Below are 17,003 nucleotides of genomic sequence, written 5' to 3'. Positions count from 1 at the left end.
TGACTTTGTATAACGCAGATGGTGCTCTCAGTTTAGAGCTGTGAATACTACATTACTTTTGAAATAGTGGAATTTTTCTCATGACCATTGAAGGTCAATCTCTTCCAAATTGAAAGTTACTTGTACAGCCCATGAAATTCTGGCATACAAATAATACTCAGTGAAATCAGCAAATAGCCTGGATCTCAATACTTTTTTTAAGGTAGAAACTCCTTTTTCTGCCTTTGAGACTCAGAAGGACAAATTCATCCTCAGTTTTCAATAGTTTAACTTGTTATGTGTTGACTTGGCTTTTTGTTCCAGCAGTGGCCACGAATGTTATTTTAGATTACCTGACTGTTCTCAGGAAATGCAAATTTTTAACAAAAGTGGATGAAAGCTAGGTCATGCTTTGGCCAGCTAATAACACCTCCTGCTTTTCTTCCTTTTCTTTTCTCTTACTTTATATTCTTAACTGGCTCAAGGACATTGCAGCCACCATCACAGTCTCCTGTGCTGCACTGAACTTGCTTGTGTCTTTACCTTTGGATCCCTTAGTGACTCCATGATTCCCTCTGAGTAATTTTTGCATTCTTTTTTTCTTCTGTGTAAGATTGCAGAATTGTCGCTAGCATGTCATGTCAGCAGTTTTTCTCCTATCTTGTACGTTTGTCCTCCCTGCATGTAAGGAGATGACTAACTGTAACTGTAGATTTGGGTCACATCCTAGCACTGATTCTCTCTTACTGCTGCCATTAGATTTTCAGACAATGGCCACATCTTGTACTTCTACACAATGATTTAATTGAAGGTAAGAATTGTGAACAGAGCTAGCAGAGTCGTCTTGCCAGTGTGGGCCTGTCTCTTCCCAGACCACTATGCCTCGTCTTCCTCTTTACATGAGGAAGTAAGTATTTTTTAGAGGAATAGACAAAGATTATTCAAAATTTTTCATGGCCATTCCCATGTAACTGTAACAACTCACTTCATTTATTCAGCAGTTTGCTTTCCAGTCTTTGAAAGTAAGAGTACATGACCTCTACCTCACAGGTACATTGTAACTATAAAACCCATTAATAATTTTAACAGAGCCATAGATATGTACACACTTATTTGTAGACAGAGGGTGAAATGTTGACCATTTGATTTCCCTATGCTGCCTATGCCCCCAGATATCTAAGGCAGCCATCTTCAGGAAATTAGAGGTAATAACTGAAGTGTTATGTGTTTGGGAGAAGGAAACTCCTTTGTGCAGAAAAGAGTGGTGACACTACAGTACAAAAGTGTCTTTGGTATATAGTAGCTGGAATGCCTGGGCCTTTTAAGAGAAGTTTGTAGAGCAAATGATGAAATAGTGGTTGTTGGGGTAGCAGGTAGTTTTTGTAACAGACTGTCTCTCCTTGTGTAGTTGCTGCTGCTGTGGCAGGTACAATCTGTTGCCTGCTGGATTTGTAACTCAGTGGTGCTTTATGTACATTTAAAGTAAAATATGAAGAAAAGCGGCAATGAGGCTGCAGTTCCAGCATAGTGATGTTTTAATTGAATGGTTTTCAGCATTGAATCATGTAGACGTTTACTCTTTGTACAAATAACTTCCATTGTTTACCTATGCATGTAGGTGATGAATATTTGGTCATATATTATCTAGCTATGACAGGCTTTTGTGGTCATATGGACTCAAAGATAATAATGGAACATCTGACTTGTTCTCAATTTGTTATAACTATGTTCACAGTGTCATGACTTCCTGACCTATTTCCTCTGTTGTTCCTATGTCCTTGTGTTCTGAATAGGTTCTGTTGCAGTGGCTTGAAGTAAAATAATAATATAAGTAGAATAATTCATTCAGTGATGCTTGCTTACATGTGTTAATTTTTTAAAATATTTATTTGCAGATCTAAATACGGTGCTCAGGGTTTGTACCCTTTCATTTACTATTTTATATAGTGACTCATTTACTCTTTTACTTAATGACTTGATTAATCAAGGAATTTTTTTTCTTGAGTTGCTATAAATCTTGAAGGTTGGTATTTGGGGCCTGTTTGTACTTAACATTCATTTGGAATCTTGTTCTTTGTTACTGTTTTTAATCACAGTGGTACTATTACATGCTTGTCATGCTTTCATTTTTTTAGTTTGGAAATGCTGGACAAAGTAGAGCCACCTACGATTCCTGAAGGCTATGCCATGTCAGTGGCATTTCACTGTTTACTGGATCTTGTCCGTGGTATCACTACCATGATTGAAGGAGAGTTGGGAGAGGCAGAAACAGTCAGTCAAAGCACAACAGAGACAACTTCATTACCAGCACAGTCTTCAGAGCAGCAAGACTTGCAGTCTGTATCTGACCAAACAGAGAAAGAACTAGGTATTTGAAAATGCAAACACTATTTACATAAAGCAGGATTAAAATAGTTCATGCTTTGTTGCTTAAATTTATTGTTTCTAAATTGTATATTAAAACTTTTAATGAAGCAGGTTTTGGTTGGGGGGGGGGGTTGGTGTGGTGTTCTGTGGGGTTTTTGTTTTTTGTTTTTTTGGTTGGGGTTTTTTTTGTGTGTAATGGGACAGCAGTAGTCTCTAAAAAAAATACATACTTGACTTGAAGTACTGCTTCTGTCCTTGGTCCTTATAGCACCTTGGCCATAGACTCCTTGTGGTCTATTAATGCTGTTTTACGTGTATGTGCATGGGATGCATGGGAGAGAGAACAGGCATTCTGTTGTCCAGATCTACTATTCTGCTTTTCTGTGTCCTTAATTCTGCTTAACACTTGAGATCCAAGGTCGCAAGAGTCAACCTGACGGAGAGAAATTTGGCAGTTATGACCACGTTAAAAGAAAAATGTATTTCTAGTAACAAGATAAAAAGATGATCATTTTAATGGAGAGATTTTAAACAAGATTGAAGTATTTAGGGAAGAACTTCTTGAAAAGCAGAACTAGTAGGAACTGAGGCTTGTATTTTGTGCACTATGTGAGGAGTCCGTACATGTACGTACAGAAAGACTTGGCTCTCGGGAGTGGTTTCGGCTTGTGTCCCGGGAAGCAGAGACCGTAGCGCAGCGGTCGGTACCGCGGCCCCGGCGGTGCAGCGGGACGGACGGACGGATGGGGTTTGTCCCGAGGGCTGCCCGCGGCCTCGGCGCTGTGGAGCTCTCCGTGGTGCTGCAGGCAGCACCGGCTCAGCCCGGGCTCGGGGCAGGCTATAGGTCTGTTTGACCTGTATTTTTTTTCCTATTAAATTAAAGAAATGAAAAAATATGGAGAATCATAAATACCAGGGGAGAGTATTTTTCCTTCACTGCAGAATTTCAGTGAGTTTCTTGTCCCACATTTATACACTTCTGAATGTTTATTTTTACAGACAAAGATTAAAAATAGTTATGTATACCTCTAAGGTTTGGGGTTTTGTTTTGGGGGGGGGTGATGCTGGTGTAATTTAGAATAAGCATTGCCTTGGTGACATTTTTACTTTAGCAGTGTTACTTTAAATGCAGCTCCTTATATGGTACTGGTGTGAGTGTGTTTGTATATACACACATATGTGTCTCTGTAAACATCCATATAAAAATGCACTTTAAAAGGTGCCATAGGAAGCATTTTGTTTGTGATATAATTGAAAGTTATTGAGAAAAATACTGTGTTTCTGCTATAAAGAAGTATATGTATTTCTTTCAAGTTAACAGAGCTGTATGGGAAGAAATGGTGAATGCTTGTTGGTGTGGTCTTCTGGCTGCTTTATCCCTCCTACTTGATGCAAGGTATTTGGTCTTTCATTTCTCTTGATTTTTTCAATGACGACATTCCCAGCTATATGTTGAACTGACTTGATACCAGTCAAGTTGATGGTTTTATGAGAGCGAACTTCTCGTGGCAACAGAGCAGACAGGTTTGTGGGTTAGCGATGGCTAGACTGAGTGAGGATCTGTTAAGAGTAGAAGACACAGAAGTCTCCAGAAGCCTAGCATCAACCTTTAATGTATTTCAATGCAGAACAATTAATTAACATTTTCAAAAGCTTGCATTTAAACTATTTACATTATTTTTACTCCTTTTTACTTTGAGTGAATGTTTGAACACATTGAACTGATTCTACCTATGTCCTGATTACTGTTGATAAGAGACTAAATAATGTCTTAGTACTTGTTAGTACTATGTAGTCTTTGAAGTGGAAAAGCTGTTTACTAGGTAATAACTTTGGTAACTTAATTGTCTGTTTCAAAGAGTCTTTTGTTATCAAACACCATTTTCTGAAATTAGTGTTAAATACCTCCTCATAGTCTCCTTTGCCAAGTCAGTCAAAACTAAAGACCGGTTTTATAGGAAATGGTTCTGAAGAATTTTGTTGATTGGTTATGCTTGCTCTTCAGTATTTATAGTGTTGACAGGTTTAAAGTATACGTTCTCACTGCTTTCAGTTTTGTTTAGCTGCCTGCTTCTGTGCCATGGATTAATTCTTACTAAATGATGTGTACTCTTTCAGTACTGATGAAGCTGCCACTGAAAATATTCTAAAAGCAGAATTGACCATGGCTGCGCTTTGTGGAAGACTGGGTCTTGTAACATCAAGAGATGCCTTTATCACTGCCATTTGCAAAGGATCCTTGCCTCCTCACTATGCCCTTACTGTATTAAATAACACAACTGCAGCTCTGTCCAGCAAATGTAAGTATATAGGTTTTCCTTAATTGTGTTTCCCTGTATTGTCCTCTAAACCCAAATTTTCTCAGGATGTGATTGCAAAGATAGGCAACTGTAGTATTTGGATATACTAAATTGTTAGAATCCTCAGACAGGATCTAGACCGCCTGCTTTCCAGAACTCATTAGTCTTGCAGCATCTGCTGGGTATCATTCTAGTCAACCTAAAACTTCCTGAATGCTTAGCATATATCAGAAGTTCATATTCTACAGAGATCTGTCTATCATCCTAACAGATCTGTTAGGATGTCATTAAGGCATGCAAATTCTGAAAACATCCCTGGGCGACTCAGGTAATTAAGAGTTGGCTAGAACATCCTGCATTTGTGGTGTACTACAGTCTTTCCTACAATTGTCTAGTGATGGTAGTACTTACTATGTAAATGGAAGATCTTAAGTTCTAGGCTCTGTTCAGCTTACAAGAAGTTGAATTGATGCTTCCCACATCTTGAGAGAATGTTGTAATTCATGGGATGTGCCAGTTGCAGATGTACTCTGTTTCTAATTTTGAAGATTAATTACTATGTACTGAGAAATGCAACTACCTGGAGAATATGCAGATGGGCCTAACATTAGACCTCTTAATTTAAAACAAAAATACCTTAGTCTGGGAACAAGGACCAGTGCCTTTCCTCCAGCCCACAAGCTAAGTGCATTACTAGATCGTAAGTCTGTGAAGCAGTATGCATGACTAAGCTACATTAATCTCTATGGAAATGAAGCAGTGAACTTAAGTTATTTTATATAGGTTACTCTTCATTTTACAGGTGAGTTATAAAATGGGTGTACTGAAGTCCTGTATTGCAAAAGTATCACGACATAGCATTTATAACATCTTCATTTTCTGAGTGCACTAGTACAATGGTAGCACACAGTGATACCATTTACACACAATTATCACGGATACCTGAGTTGAGGCATAGTCTAATGCTCATATCTTAGTGCAAATAGTTCAGTCTCAACATAAAATGTATTAATGTATTGCAAGAAATATCTAATAGTTAGTGAGAAGGAGTAATTACTGGCTCCTTTCACTCCGTAAGGCAATGACATAATAATCTAAATATAACTAACGGTCTCAAAGTGAGCTACTTTAAAGCTAATACTGTGAAAAAATTCTCTGGAGTGTGTTTGCCAGAAAGTGATTGTTACTACAAGTAAATACTGGATTTTAAATTCAGATTCTTTTCTTTTCAATTTTCCTCTAGCATATTCCATTCAGGGACAGAATGTTCAAATGATCAGTCCCTCAAGTGAGTCTCATCAGCAAGTTGTAGCAGTAGGGCAACCCTTAGCTCTTCAGCCACAGGGAACAGTAATGGTAAGTATAACTTGTAAGTCATCTCATCTTGCTTAACTGCTTCTTTCTGCATCTCAATGTGTCTCAAAAATAGACAACAGATGAACAGCATTCTTACAAATAATGGTTATCTGAAATATTATTCTAAGCTTTTAGTTTGGAACAGCCCTGGACAGCAAAGTTCTCTAACTGTAAAGAAGACTTACTCTTGTTATCTGACTCTTAGCTCAGTAGCTCCCATCCATTCCATTTGAAAACCCTAGGGCTCAGCTCTGTTATGCGCCTGTTTGTGAAGGTTCGCTTATTTGGTTTTTTTAAGATAGACTGATTTTGCGGAGAAGATACACTTAAAGCTGGAGTACTTGAACTTGTGTCTTTGACAGTAATGTGAAGCTGGGAGGAGAGGGCAGTGATCAAATCGTATTCAACCCCAGCAAGATAAGACTGAGATAAGAAGGAGAGATACTGAACTACTTCTTTAAAAAAGATACATTGCACCAGTGCAAAGCAAATGTAATATTTAAGCTATTTAGTAAAAAATTGCAGGTTTCCTAGAAACACTGTTGTTGTAGAATAATAAAAATTGTGTGGTCGTTTGTTTTTTTGGGGGTTTTTTGGTTTGTTTTTTTTTTTTTTTTAGCTGACTTCAAAAAATATCCAGTGTATGAGGACATTACTCAACTTAGCTCACTGCCACGGAGCCGTTCTTGGTACATCATGGCAACTTGTCCTGGCTACTCTTCAGGTATAATAAGAAATATTTGTGCCTTGCTTTTTTGCCATAATTTGGTTTTGAGGTTTTTTTGTGTGAGCAATAGAAGAAGCTTTGGTTCTACTCATGGTGTACTTTGAATTGCCTTGAGTAAGTACTGTAGCATTTCCCTTGAATTCTGTTTGGCTGGAAGGCTGCCAGATAGGTCGAGCACAATGTTAGTTTCCTCTCTGCCTGAAAAGGCTTTTCTGCTGAAAATGATCTTTTTGTATTTCAGCATCTTGTGTGGATTCTGGGACTGAAGCCTGGTGTTGGGGGTGCATTAAAACCTGGGAGAGCTGTAGAAGGGCCCAGCACAGTAAGCACGATTATTCATTTTACAGTTAATGATTATGCAGTATTTTCTATTGCAATCTGTAAGACACATTTCTGTCTCTTTTTCCAGGTTCTGACTACAGCAGTTATGACTGATCTGCCAGTTATATCTAACATACTTTCAAGGCTTTTTGAAAGCTCACAGTAAGAAACCTTATCTTGTAATTAAAATAATGCATGTATATCAAACTAGGCAGTGTTTTGATAGCTGTTATTTTTCAGATACCTTGACGATGTGTCTTTACATCACTTAATAAATGCCCTTTGCTCCTTGTCTCTGGAAGCCATGGATATGGCCTATGGAAACAATAAGGTATAAAAAGAGTTCTTTATTTCCTTTTAGATGTTTTTGTGAAACAGGCAGAAGACTTGTACATTTATCCTTTAAGTTAACTATTTCTAATGTTAAGATACTCTAGAGTAAAAGATAAATTATGAACCAGAGAATGTCTTGTTTATAATGGTTCATATGGTTACTGAATTCTCTGAACATTCTTATTGTGTTCCTGCTAAGTGTTTTGTTAACTAAGGAATGTCATGTGTTTGTATTAATCAGATTGTGGGTGGATAAAACTTTTAAAAGCCCATGTAATTTCAGAGGTTAGGGATTCTGAATAGCCCAGTATGTTCTGCGAGGTGCTCATTTTCATTTCAATTTTTTTTTATTAAATACTTCAGAAAAAGCCTGACAATTTAGATATTAAAAAAAACCTGATCATTCATATTTACTTGGGAAAATTATAGTATTCCTGTCAGCCTCAGTAAACAACCTTTAGCCCAGAAAGGTTAAAGACCCCGTGATTGAATAAAATTGAGTATATATTCTCCTAGTCATAATCTAATCCCACAGGAGAGTTTCTGAGAGTTTTTCCTTTATCTATTACACTAGAGATAAAGCATATTTTCTGTCATCATGATAATATTTGACAATTATAACAACAGAGAATGAATTAAGATAAGCAAAGTTTGTGTTTAAAATCAGTTGCAAATGAGAATTAAAAAATCAGCAGAAACAGGAACAGAGAATAATTCCAGCACAACAGTCGTTTTGACTATATGTTGATTTAAAAAAATTTTTTTTAAAAAATAAGCTTATCGCAGATATTTGCATATGTATTTGATGAATGGGAATTTTATAGTATTCCTGCAGGGCATTTATGAAGCCAATGGAAGATAAAGCATAAGGGGATTCTTAAATGAAATACTCTATATTGTTTGTTGATACATAATTTTAACTTTAAAAGTTGTGATGGGGAAAAAGGCTATTTTGCTAGTAAAGTATGTTATAAAACTGTTTGGAGGGAGGACTATGTAAAAATGAGAGTTTTTAAAGGAATATCAATGCTCTGGTTATTTTCAAACTTGGAGAAAACTGTATGAAAAATTATGAAAGAAGTATTCTTCACGGTATGCTGTTGCTACCCCCTTGTGGCTTCTCATGAAGTACTGCAGATGCTGTGGAAACTTCCCAGCCGTGCTTCCTAAGCTGTTTTGACAGCGTTCACAGCCTACAAAACACAGTACTTCACTGAGATCAGTTGTACCTTAATTTATAAATTACAGTGTAGTGAAAGGCTCTGACGTTATCTGAGTTATCTCAAAGTCATGTGTTCAAATTCCATTTTATTAAGGAACCATCGCTTTTTGCTGTTGCTAAATTACTGGAAACAGGACTAGTTAACATGCACAGGATTGAGATTCTTTGGAGACCTCTGACAGGTCATCTTCTGGAGGTAACTAACTGCTTTTATCAGTAGTACTAGAACTTAGTTTGTATTAATAAAGATCTTGTGGAAATGCATTTTTAAAGTGTAATTTTAAAAAAAAATCTAAATTGTATTTACATGTTTTGGTTCATGCACTTTGTTTTTGCAACTTGAAGGCATCACAATTTGGATTTAAAAATGAATTTATATATTTAAATTCCAATATTTTAATATCTTTTATTGACTTTGTCTTTCTGGTGCCATCAGTCTTTATACGTTTTAAATATGGCAATGTTTAAAATGATCAATTTATTATACTTCATATATGTGTTATAATTAAGGTAACATAAGCAAGCTTCACTTTGGATTCACATAGTACAAATATCTAGGAAGATTTTCAGATATATTTTTGTGTCCTTACCAGACAGATTGAAGCCATTAGATTTACTAACAAAGTGTTTGTTCGTTTAAAAAATGTTTAAGCCAACTTTTTGAATAGTCTCTTTAAGAGAATGCTATACAAATAGAAAAATAGGTGTCATAATCCTATTTCAATTTCTTAAGTATTTTAACTTCAGCATGAAAAATATGCTTCAGCAAGGGAAAAAAAAATCTTAAATTTTGAATTTGAAACTAAAAACAGGTGATGGAATGTGATTCTAAAGTTTTAATTCCCTACACAGATATGTAGAAGGGTGAAATGCAAGAACAGGGTTCGATTTAAGTGGGTAAAGGAGAAACTTTCTGGAAAATGAGGAAGAAAAGCTATCAGACACTTCCTTAGAACCAGTGCATTATTTCAAAGTGTTAAGGATTGGACATCTCTAACCTTATTTATGGAGATCATTTCCACATAATCTTTTATCTAGGAGAAGAAATTTGGATACTTAGGGGTTTAAAGACTTAAAGCACAGGCATCTCTTTCTCTTGTCTTTTTTTGCCCTCCCAGACAATAAGGTTCACCATCCACATCTTGAGACTCTGTTTTCATCTAGTAAGCAGTCTGTTTCAGCCTGTTATCCATTGTGGGTATTTGCCACTGCTTTGTAGGAAATACACAGTCTATTTCAATTTATTTCAAGTACTGCCTTATTTCCTTTTAAACCTAAGTTGTCGAGGTAAAATAAGGAAGGAGAAAACACCAGCTGCAAATTCAATTAAACACAACCTGAGGGAAGAATTCATTCCCTGACTCTGGAACTGATTATCTGGTCAGATTCAGAGCATCATGAAGTAATTCAAATGCTCTCTTCTTTTATATAAGATAACGAAAATATAAGTAATACAGGAGAGTAGCTATTTCTTGTCTGCATTTTTTAACATGAAGCTAGCTCTACTGCATTGTCCTCCTTTTCAGTTTGGCTCGTGGCTGATAAGGGAATGGTCCACCAACCAAAAGTATCAGCCGTTCTTATGATCCTGCCTTGGAATTTGATTCTGGTTTCTCACACCACCTGAGCTAGGGCTGGAAGGGTGGGTGGAAATAATTATGTAGAGGTCAATGAGACTGTAGACTTACCTTATTTGTTTGAGGGTAATGTATCAGGTATGGGAGTACAGTTCATACTAGGTATCTATGCAATGGATGTGCACAATGTTTTTAATTTTTCTGTCCTAAAAAAAGTAATTGGAAAAACTATTAGGTTTAGTTAATTAGGAATACAAAGAGAAATGAAGACATGCATTTGAAACCTAAGCTTGAAATAGTGTATGCTGTTGTTTTGTCAAGTTTTTGAAATAGTGGAGTGTAAGGCTTATTTTACATTCACTATGTAGTTACTTTCTGTATTTGAGAATGTAGAAGAGCAGACACTTTCTGTGTTGGATACTGTTATGCTTCCTCACTTGATTATGTTAAGCAGTGCATGAAAGGTGAAACTGAATTTTATAGTAGCTTAAGGCTGAGTTAAACGTGAGAGTTTCAGGCATTCATTGAAGAGTTGTTTGGTGCTTTTTAATCAATCATTATCTGAATTAGTAGTTAGTATATTCATTTTGGAAAATGTATTGGCTTGAACTGCTGTGGTTTTCATTATGTTTCCTTCTGTGTCTTTCACTGCTTCCTATTGCTTCCTTATCCAGAAGGTATGTCTGTCCGAAAGATAATAATTTTTTTACTATTAAACCTAATTTTATCATCTAGAGATTTATTGTATTGTTGTAAAAAAATTTATAATATTGCATGTTAATTCTAATATAATGAAAATATCCATTTTTTATATTTTGCGTATATTCAAGTCTTGGTTAAATAAAAGTGACTTTAAACAAAACGTTGCTGTGTTTTCAGGTCTGTCAGCATCCAAACTCCAGAATGAGAGAATGGGGAGCAGAAGCTTTAACTTCTCTCATTAAAGCAGGACTGACATTCAGCCATGATCCTCCATTATCTCAAAATCAGGTAAAGTAAGTTTAAGAGCAGCTGCTGTCCTCCTTTTCTGGAACTTAAAATGAACATGAAATCAAAATCTTCCCTAGAGGAGGTTTTCTACAGTTCAATGAATAGGAAGCATTCATAAAGCAACTTTACTGTTGAGTTTATAAAGGCTACAGCTATAACAGTCAGATGTAACTATTGAGAATCACCTCATGCATTCTAATGAACTACCCTCCTTCCTTTTTCAAATGCGTAACAAAGATGCTTGCGTATTATGTCTGTTTGTTAGAACAGATTATGGGTCACCCTCATGAGTGCAAAACAATTCCAGAATGTTTAGAAGTATATATGTGATGTGGTGGCAGGTAAAAATAAATTGCCTAACCTTCTAAGTCACAGCTGTTCAGTCCATTATTAATAAAACATTCAAATATGTTTACTGAGGTTCAGTGGATAGTTTTTTTCAAGGTCTCTTTAGTCGGAAGCTTGAGTGTAGCCCTGCTGGGTGAGTGTAAAGTTGCACGATGGTTTTTATGCAACTGTGACAGCACGCTGTAGCTACTTCCTGAGGGACCTGGAGAACGGTGGGGGTAGGGAGGGAAAGGGAGAGGGAATAAAAAAAATGTAGATTTCCTGCTGAGATCCTTTATAAACAGTTTTTTGGAAAGGCCAGTCTGACACTGAATTTGAGCATTTAATGGATGAGTTACTGAATTAATTTAATGAATCTTCAATTGGTACTGTATGTTTTCACTTAGTATACATAAAAACAATTAAGGATCAGTTAAATTTTAGCATCTTTAATATGCTTTATTGTTTACTTTTAGAGACTGCAGTTGCTTTTATTGAATCCACTAAAAGAACTGTCAAACATTAGTCATCCTGATATCAGGATCAAGCAGTTGGAGTGTGTGCTCCAGATTTTGCAAAGTCAGGGTGACAGCTTAGGACCTGGTTGGCCGTTGGTGCTTGGAGTCATGGGTGCAATCCGAAGTGATCAGGGGTAAGTGGTAGAAATAAAATTTTAAAATCATGTAAAGTAAGAACAGTAAAAGAATTCTGCTTTTATTTTCTTACTTTAATAACCACTTTGATAATAGCCTTAATTTTCTTTGTCATTTTTAGCTTATGAACAATTTTACTCAACAAAAATACAGTTTTTAATTTTTCCTGTAGCACACTTTTATTTTACTGAATTAATATTTCAGAAGACCACGATATTGTTCCACTCTACCCTCTCCTGTGGTCAGCATGCAGGATATACTGGGGAGTACTCCTTATGCCAATTCATTTGATCTTAACCATCTGCTGGACACATCTCTGGTGCTTGCAGTTCATTCTGTATGACTTAGCTGTTGCTCACAGTTCCTCTGTTGTTTCTTTTTCTTCTTAAATCTTTGGGTATTCTCTAGTGTGTGTCATCTTCTGAACGCTGTCTTTTTCTTGAAGCCTTCCTGCCTAAATGGCTGCTGGTAGCACAAGGATGGAAGATTATTTACTTGCTGTGTGTGAATCCCTTGACTGACTAACACAGCTGACTCTGTTGCCAACAGAGGGGGAATGTGACTGGACTGGTCCTCTTGCCCACAAGGGAAAGTGAGAGGTGAAGTTGCAAGGAGCTCTTTTGAAATGAGCAGTAAAATGAGCATCTGGCCCTGGAATTGTAAGCACCAAGGACTATACCCACACACTTAGACCGTATTATTCCTTCTTTTGTGCTAGCCAAGACTCGTGCTAGGATAGGTCAGCAAATAACTCTGGTATCAGAAGAATTCACCTTGGCGTATCTCTCCTTTCGCCCCACCTTAGCTTCTGTGTTCTGGCTGTATGAAGACCACCTAAAGACCCTTCAAATGTTTGAAGGATTTTGCTCATGTACCAGTATTGCTTGCTGTGGCAGTAGTACTCGCCAAAATTCTCAGGGATGTTGGCATTTTTGGTTGTGATCATCCTCTTTTTGGTAACCATGCTTCCTTTGGTACCTGCTGTTTCCACACTTGGTGCCATGTGTTCTGTGGTTCCTACATGCCTTTTGCTTTTCACTGTAGTTGCTGATGGATGAGAACCAACACAGATTCCTCCTCAAGACAGCCTTCAGCTCCTTTTACTTCTCAAACCCATACCTCACTGGTGCATATCTCAAGACGTTACTAAGATCTCATGTTATATCTTAGGCTCCTCCTACAAAGCATATAGAATAATCCACTTTTCTTCAACTACATAGCACTGTTTGCCTGCATCATATCAACTACATTAGGAAAAAAAAAATGAAGCAAGCCTCCTTTTCCTTGGGAAACAAGTGAATTTCTTGCCTCACTTACAGCTGTGAGCACAAGATGTGGGCACTATTGTCATACTTTAAATACAAACTTATTGACCGTGAGACTTTCTTTACAACTCTCTTCCCTCTGGTCAGTGAACATCCTGGATTCCAGGGCAGAAATCCATTTACCTTCCAGGAGAACTAGCTGCCAGGCTGCTATAAATACAGAAGATGCTATTTTGAGAGCCAGTGATGGATACTTCGGTCACTTCTTGATTGTACGGTACTGGCCTGCTAAACAAAAGTCTGTCTTTGAAGAATTTTTCAATGGGATGCCCCTGTTTATTTTAACGATAGATGAAGCCCTATATGATCTTAAGTTTTCGAACTAAGCTTAAGTTTCTTGCATTTATATTTACATTTTTGGTGGCCACCTGTAACGTTAAGGACAATTTTACATTTTGAAGAGCTGTATTGCTGTTGCCACTTGCATGAAGGACTTTGAAACCTTTCTCCCAACACATAGTAGCGTGGGACATTAATTGGGAAAAGAACCCTTTTGAATTTGTTCTAGCGGCCTTCAATTTGAAGATTAGAAAGAGAGGTTACTTTCCCATTAACTTGGCTCTTCAAAATGAGTAGTGTTAACTATACTTTGACTTCCTGCCTCCTTCTCTTCTATCTTAGAGTCCTGGGAGGTCACAGATCTCTGGAACTTTGTAGTGGAGAGGGAACTGCAGCAGTTTTGGGTGTGTTTAACTTTTATATCGTGTAATGATTATGGGGGAAAGTAGTGTGTGAGCGTTTCCTCCATGAGTATAGCCGTGATAAATCCTTTGATCTTATGTGGTAGGATGGATGTCTCTCTGCAGTATGCATCATATTAGAGAATCAGTTACACCATTATTGTCCATGTAAAGTTTCTTGTGCATTCCTCTGGCTTCTATATCATGTTGGCTGGAAACGGCCCACCTATGATTTTCATTTTGAATTAATTGAAAAAATTATTATTTTAGTAAGGATTCTGAAATATGTAACTGACATATCTGTATTCTGAATTTTTTCCTGGGATATATATTCTGAAGATCACTAAGTTTCTATATTACAAACCTTTGGAATTTTTTTCTTTTGTACATTAAACATTAAGCATTTAAGAAAACCCGACTGTAGTGAAATTTAAATGCAGCTTCCCTATTTTGTATTATGTACACTCCACCACTCCTTTTGATTCATTCATTTTGTCTCTCACTAAGGTTTTAGTTATAGATGACCTTGCTGCTTCTGAAAGCTCCTTCTCACAAACCTTTTCCATGCTACGTTTTTATTTTATGTTTGTATTCAGAATTTAATTCTGAAGGCAAATTATTTATTAAAGATCATTTAATGGCAGATATTTTGAAAAGATTTTGTCCAACATAATACAGTATTGAAGACTACCGTTACGTTAGCATGCATTTTCCCCGGTAAAAAAAAATACATTTTGCCCACCTGTTTGGCATACTTCAAGTAATTTGTAACTGCTGATAGAAGAAATTGTTCAGAACACCTTACTCGTCAGAAGATTATCATGCTCAAACTTCAGCTTTGTTTTGTCTATTGTGGCTTTTTTAGAATGTTTTAGCTAACACATTTGAACTAACAAGTCTTAGAATTCTAGAACAGAGAAGTGGATTTTACTATATAAAACTAGCTAAGGACCACTGGAGAGTCTCAACTTCAGCTTCACTAGCTAGTTAACATGGACTAAAATACTGCATCAGAATTTGAAGCTTCAACTTAATGTTATATCTCAAAAACGCCTCTAGTTGAAACATTTTAAATGTTGCAGATTCATCTCAAAACCATTAAATATTTTATGTTTTTTTTAATAATGCTGTTTCCCGAGATATTGTATTCAAAACATTCCTGTGCTCTTGAAGAAATTTGAAATGATTGTGTGTGTGTGTTTTGTTTTTGTTTTGTTTTTTTAAGAGAGTCCTTAATACGGACTGCATTCCAGTGTCTTCAGTTGGTTGTGACAGACTTTCTTCCAACAATGCCATGTACTTGTCTACAGATAGTTGTTGAAGTTGCAGGAAGCTTTGGACTTCACAATCAAGAGCTAAATATTAGCTTAACTTCAATTGGTTTGTTGGTGAGTTTTATGTTAACCTACAGTGATACTGCTTCTGGCTTTTTTTTTTTTTTTAATTAAAAATTATCTGTTGCCAATTCTACCCATGAAAGCCAAAACGTATTTTTTGTGTTCTTATTGAACTCCCATGCTGTCATTTGGAATCATATGTAAATTGAGTGAGCACAATTTATCTTTAATCTGCATGACTCCAGGGTTAGGTGAGGCTGTGTTGTAACCATGTTCATCAGTATCTTATTTTTAATACGTTGTTTCCCTTTCTAGTATTTCATGTATAACTGGGCCTAAAAGCTGAGGCTAAGAAAAATACTTTCTGCACCTTGCAGTATTTATGTGCTCATCTTCTTCCATCAGTGTAGGGAAATTAATATCTTGATGTCCTTCACAAAATACTTTTAAATGTGAAAATGAGAAACAATTTATTTCATGATCATTGAGAACATTATAATATTTTTACTGTACAACAGCGTATGTCTTATTTATTTTGTAGTGGAATATTTCGGATTATTTTTTCCAAAGAGGTGAAATAATTGAAAAGGAGCTAAACAAAGAAGAAGCCGTGTTGCAGAAACAGGCAGAAGAAAAGGGGGTGATGCTGAATAGACCTTTTCACCCTGCACCACCATTTGACTGTCTTTGGTTATGCCTATATGCCAAACTTGGAGAACTGTGTGTAGATCCCCGACCTGCAGTTAGAAAGAGTGCGGGGCAGACATTGTTTTCTACTATTGGTGCTCATGGAACTTTATTGCAACATTCAACATGGCACACAGTAATATGGAAGGTATGATGTGTAAGCTTCCACTGAAGGTTTTTTAAATTGCATTCACATTTTGGTAACAATTGACATGCTATTTTAATATCAGTTAACTAGTTTATTAAGACTTCTTAAAGGCAAAATATGGTGGCAGAAGTCTGATACCATCTTCTTTTTTTTTTTCCAGTTTCTTTTCTCTGGCCCTTAAACCCTCTTATGAAATGTAATTTTTGTATCTTGACCATTTCTTTCTTACTTAGGAGTTGTATAAAAAGGCTGCTCCTTTCCTATGAAGATGAATGACTCCTTTGTGTGAAAATATGGTGATGTTTGAGGGTCGTGTGATTGGATTCATCTGATGTTAGATCAAGCTTTACTTTGCACTCTGTTTTGGCTCTCTTATTTGAGAGGATCCACCGAATGCCCTCTTCTAGGTCACAGTCATGTTGGTTGTGCCTTACAGAAAATGTCAGGCTATTGTTGAGTCTGTTGCCTGTTGTACCTGTGAGGTACTGAGATCCATCAGTTTTAGTCTTCTGTTAGTGCTAACACTGTTCTCAGTGGTTTTGATCATGCTGTTTCTAACCTTTCTCGGGTGAACATCAGTTGGCTGATTCTTGCTCTTAGCTGTTGCAGAGACTGTTTAGAATAAGGGAATTCGCAAGGTGACACAGTGACAGAAAGGATAATGGAAGAATTAC

The 17,003-nt window shown here is 36.6% G+C and overlaps 1 protein-coding gene across 9 annotated transcripts in view; it reads left to right on the top strand.

Moving 5' to 3' along the window:
* Positions 1-17,003, top strand: part of MON2 (MON2 homolog, regulator of endosome-to-Golgi trafficking) — a 92,376-nt gene that overhangs the window by 35,860 nt on the left and 39,513 nt on the right. For 8 of the 9 annotated variants that reach the window (XR_008235770.1, XR_008235771.1, XM_052790798.1 and 5 more), the window contains exons 12-24: positions 2,115-2,347; positions 3,661-3,742; positions 4,465-4,646; positions 5,890-6,002; positions 6,622-6,726; positions 6,971-7,051; positions 7,139-7,212; positions 7,291-7,381; positions 8,700-8,801; positions 11,062-11,172; positions 11,976-12,151; positions 15,383-15,545; positions 16,036-16,329. Coding sequence is in view for 7 of the 9 variants with exons in the window: in XM_052790798.1 (XP_052646758.1) it covers positions 2,115-2,347; positions 3,661-3,742; positions 4,465-4,646; positions 5,890-6,002; positions 6,622-6,726; positions 6,971-7,051; positions 7,139-7,212; positions 7,291-7,381; positions 8,700-8,801; positions 11,062-11,172; positions 11,976-12,151; positions 15,383-15,545; positions 16,036-16,329 (1,807 nt within the window). In the remaining 2 variants the exon portion in view is untranslated. The remainder of the gene's footprint in view (positions 1-2,114; positions 2,348-3,660; positions 3,743-4,464; positions 4,647-5,889; positions 6,003-6,621; positions 6,727-6,970; positions 7,052-7,138; positions 7,213-7,290; positions 7,382-8,699; positions 8,802-11,061; positions 11,173-11,975; positions 12,152-15,382; positions 15,546-16,035; positions 16,330-17,003) is intronic. The other variant, XM_052790803.1, reaches the window with a different exon arrangement.

The sequence above is a fragment of the Harpia harpyja genome, chromosome 6 (assembly GCF_026419915.1).
Source record: "Harpia harpyja isolate bHarHar1 chromosome 6, bHarHar1 primary haplotype, whole genome shotgun sequence".
In the NCBI taxonomy this organism is placed as follows: domain Eukaryota; kingdom Metazoa; phylum Chordata; class Aves; order Accipitriformes; family Accipitridae; genus Harpia; species Harpia harpyja.
This window is presented reverse-complemented; position numbering and strand designations above follow the sequence as displayed.